This window comes from Tachysurus fulvidraco, chromosome 11 (genome assembly GCF_022655615.1).
Source record: "Tachysurus fulvidraco isolate hzauxx_2018 chromosome 11, HZAU_PFXX_2.0, whole genome shotgun sequence".
NCBI classification, from domain to species: domain Eukaryota; kingdom Metazoa; phylum Chordata; class Actinopteri; order Siluriformes; family Bagridae; genus Tachysurus; species Tachysurus fulvidraco.
Window position 1 is genome coordinate 24,826,629 of NC_062528.1, and position 4,525 is coordinate 24,831,153.

The window sequence follows — 4,525 nt, forward strand, 5'->3', positions numbered from 1 at the left end:
CCCAAACAAATCGGTGCCCATCCCCCTACACAAGTTGACAAAGGCAGACTCACACAGCAACACTTTGTTTACGTATGACCAATTGCTTAATAGCAGACACAACAGCCACGGTGCAGGGATAGCGGATAAGGAAAGTCTCTCTCCTGTTTTATCTCTCCAGCACGCCGTATAGCAGGTAAGCCACGCTGCCGCTATTTGGCCTCAGCTGCAGATGATTTGGAAGCGCTGCTTAGCAGAGAGAAAAAGAGGAAAAAAACAAAACAAGGGAGAAGAACACAACATCACAAATCTGCACATTACGTAATGCAATGTAACAACACACACACAGACACACACACAGACACACACACACACATACACACACACACACACAGACATACACACACACACACACAGACATACACACACATACATACACACGCATAGGTACACACACACACACACAATGTTAAATTATCTGTATTGTTGATCTAAATCTGATCCATGTTTATAGAGCTGCATTAGGAGGATAGAAACACAGACAGGTGTCTCACACACACTTATTATAAATCCTGTGATTAACATCTAACATGTGGACATTTTATTACTGTAGATTTCTGTAATCTGACTCTGGATCCAAACACAGCACATCATCAACTCATTCTGTCTGAGAAGAACAGAGTGGTGACACGGAGTGAGACAGAACAGCGATACTCTGATCATCCAGAGAGATTTGACTTCTGGACTCAGGTGTTGTGTAAGGAGAGTGTATGTGGATGCTGTTACTGGGAAGTGGACTGGAGCGGTGATGTAGACATATCAGTGTCATATAAAGAGATCAGCAGGAAAGGATGGGGTTATGAGTGTGGGTTTGGATATAATAGTCAGTCCTGGAGTCTGTGGTCTGCGGAGTCTTCCTTTGTCTCTTTCTATCACAACAACATTGAGACTGAGCTCCGAGGTCCATCATCCTCCAGAATAGGAGTGTATGTGGATCACAGTGCAGGAACTCTGTCCTTCTACAGCGTCTCTGACACCATGAGGCTCCTCCACAGAGTCCACACCACATTCACTCAGCCTCTATATGCTGGAGTCAGGATGTGTTATAAATCATCTGTGAGGTTTTGTGATCCGAAATAAAAAGTTAGTAAAAGTGTTTATAAAAACTATAAGTGAGGTGTGAGATTTAATTTGTCCCTGAGCTACACTGGACATTTTGTGTGCAGAAACTGGAACAGTAATGAATGCAGAATGTAGAAACAGACTATTTAACTGTATGCACTATTAGGATGGGTTTATTATAGTTGATATAAAAATGTTCAATGTCTCCTCAGAAATAATAAACTTTACTCAAACTGCTCTGTCTTTCTGTGCTGCTTGCTGGTGGAAACACAACCTACTGTGTGTAAAAGACTTTTATTATCTTATATCTTTAACAATGTTCTGCTTAACAGTCCACTTAACATACAGTGCACTGCAGTGCAAATGTGGAAAGGATGCAATGTGCTCATACATAGTCAGTACACACAGTGTACTACTAGACATATATATACCCATACATATATATATGTATAAGTATAAATATAAATAATATATATAAGTATAAGTATTATATACGTGTAATATATATGTAACATGTAAGGTGCAACAGACTGTACAGATACAGAAATGTCCTGTGGTACCGATAGCTTATTGTCAGATAGATTGTTATTTTAAATTAAGTGCAGTGTGTGTGTATAGTCCAGTGTGTATTGATGCAGTACGAATGCAGTGTGCATGTGTGCATGCGTGTATAGTCCGGTGTTGAACTGTTGAATATTGTAGAAGTATGCTGTATGCTGTGTTAGTTATGGCTGTTAATTAGTCTGATGGCCTGAGGGAAAAAGCGATCCCTCAGTCGACTAGTGCGGGATCGGATGCTGCGGAGACGTCTTCCTGAGGGGAGCAGAGAGAGCAGTCTGTGGGACGGGTGGCTGGAGTCATTAGTGATCCTCCGAGCTTTCCTTATACACCGCCTGTTGTAGATGTCCTGGAGGGAGGGAAGCTCACCTCCAACAATGTGGCTGGCAGTTCGCACGACCCCTTTCAGAGCTTTACGGTTGCCAGCGGTGCTGTTTCCAAACCAGGCGGTGATGCAGCCCATCAGGATGCTCTCTATAGTGCAGGTGTAGAATGTTTTGAGGATGCTGGGGCTCATTCCAAACTTCCTCAGCCGTCTCAGGAAGAAGAGGCGTTGGTGTGCCTTCTTCAGCACTGTGTCGGTGTGTGTGGACCAGGTGAGATCCTCACTGATGTTAGCACCCAGAAGCTGCTCACACGCTCCACAGGTGTCTTGTCGATGGTGATGGGTCTGTGTTCTCTGCTCTGTCTCCTGAAATCAACCACCAGCTCCTTGGTCTTGTCAATGTTGAGTGAGAGGTGGTTCTCCTGACACCATGTAGTCAAGGTGCTCACCTCTTCTCTCTAGGCAGTCTCATCCTTGTCGGTGATCAGGCCTATCACTGTTGTATCATCAGCGAATTTGACGATAACGTTGGAGTTGTGTGTGGCTGTACAGTCGTGTGTATACAGGGAATACAGGAGTGGGCTGAGGACACAGCCCTGAGGAGAACCGGTGTTGAGGATCAGCGGGGATGAAGTATTGCTGCCCATTCTCACCACCTGACTTCTGCCTGTCAGGAAGTCCAGAATCCAGTTGCACAGAGATCTGTTTAGTCCCAGAGTCTGGAGCTTCACTACAAGTGTGGCAGGCACTATTGTGTTAAATACTGAGCTGTAGTCCACAAACAGCATTCTCACATAGGTGTTCTTATTGTCCAGGTGGGAGAGAGCAGTGTGTAGGGTGAAAGCGATAGCATCGTCTGTGGAACGGTTGCTGCGGTATACAAACTGTAGCGGATCAAGTGAAACAGGCAGCACAGAGCAGATGTATTCTCTGATGAGTCTCTCAAAGCACTTACTGAAGATGGGTGTGAGACCAACTGGCCTCCAGTTATTTAGGCATGTGACTTTATTTTTCTTTGGTATGGGCACAATGGTGGATATTTTTGAAACATGATGGAACCACAGACAGACACAGGGAGAGGTTGAAAATGTCTGTGAACACACCGGCCAGTTGGGCTGCGCATGCTCGGAGCACACGGCCTGGGATGCCATCAGGACCCGCAGCCTTGCGGATGTTTACCCGTCGGAAGGATCGGGTTACATCCGCGACAGAGACGGAGAGTGCACTCACTTCTTCTGCAGCAGCCGCGGGAGCGCTCTCTGTGTCGGCGAGGTTGTGAGCCTCGAAACGAGCATAAAAGTTATTTAGCTTATCCGGTAGAGAGGTGGAGAGAGATGTTCACAGTCACTGGTTTGTTCCCTTTAAAGTCCGTGATGTTGTTGATGCCCTGCCACATGCTTCTTGTGTTGGTGTTGAAATGTTCTTCAACTTTGTTTTTGTATTGTCTTTTTTGTGGCTTTGATGGTTTTCCTGAGATCGTAGCTGGCTTGTTTGCGATCGTCAGGATTCCCGGATTTAAAAGCAGACGTCCGCGCTGACAAGGCCGCTCGAACATCGCTATTAATCCACGGTTTTTGGTTGGGGTAGAAGCGGATTGTTTTTGTGGGCACAACATCTTCTACACACTTCCTGATGAAACACGTGACAGAATCTGAGTACGCCTCTATGTCGTCATCAGACGCTGCCCGGAACATGTCCCAGTCCACGTGATCAAAACAGTCTCGTAGTATAGCATCTGATTGTTCCGACCAGCATTGGATTGTCCTGAGGGCGGGTGCTTCCCGTTTCAGTTTCTGCCTATAAGCAGGCAGGAGCATAATGGACGAGTGGTCCGATTTGCCGAGAGGCGGGCGGGGGAGGGATTTGTAAGCATCCCGGAAGGGAGAGTAGCAGTGCTCCAGTATACGGTCACCACGCGTGTTGATGGTGATGTGTTGGAGGTATTTTGGAGCTATTGTTCTGAAGTTGGCTTTGTTAAAGTCCCCTGTTACAATAAACGCTGCATCTGGGTGCGAGGTTTCCTGCTAACTTATATTCCCATACAGTTCCTTGAGTAACTGCTCTGTGTTAGCTTGAGGAGGAATATAAACAGCTGTGATAATGACCGCTGTAAATTCCCTCGGTAGAATGGTCGACACAGAAGCATAATAAATTCCAGATCAGGGGAGCAGAAGGATTTAATAGAGTTTAGGTTCCTTTCATCACACCACGAGTTGTTGATAAAAAAAAAAAAAAAAACACCTCCGCCTCTGCTTTTCCCTGTGAGCTCTTTCGTCCTGTCCGAGCGGTGCACGGAGAACCCCATGAGCTCGATGGCTGAGTCTGGAACCTCTGCAGACATCCAGGTTCCTGTGAGGCAAATAATGCAGCAGTCCCTCGTTTCTCATTGATAGGAGATACGTGCCCGTAGTTCACAGAGTTTGTTGTCTAGTGACTGAACATTAGCCAGCAAAATGGTTGGGAGAGGAGGTCGGAGTGGACGACTTCTGAGTCTAACAAGGACGCCGGCTCTCTTCCCTCTTTTCCGGCGGCGTTTCCTCC

At 46.2% G+C, this 4,525-nt stretch overlaps 1 protein-coding gene across 1 annotated transcript; it reads left to right on the top strand.

The window, feature by feature from the left end:
- The first annotated feature begins 445 nt into the window (after positions 1-445).
- On the top strand, positions 446-1,119 carry LOC125145876 (stonustoxin subunit alpha-like). The gene is made up of 2 exons (XM_047820452.1): positions 446-464; positions 599-1,119. Exons 1-2 carry the CDS (start codon positions 446-448, stop codon positions 1,117-1,119), a joined length of 540 nt encoding a protein of 179 aa, XP_047676408.1.
- Positions 1,120-4,525: the final 3,406 nt, after the last annotated feature.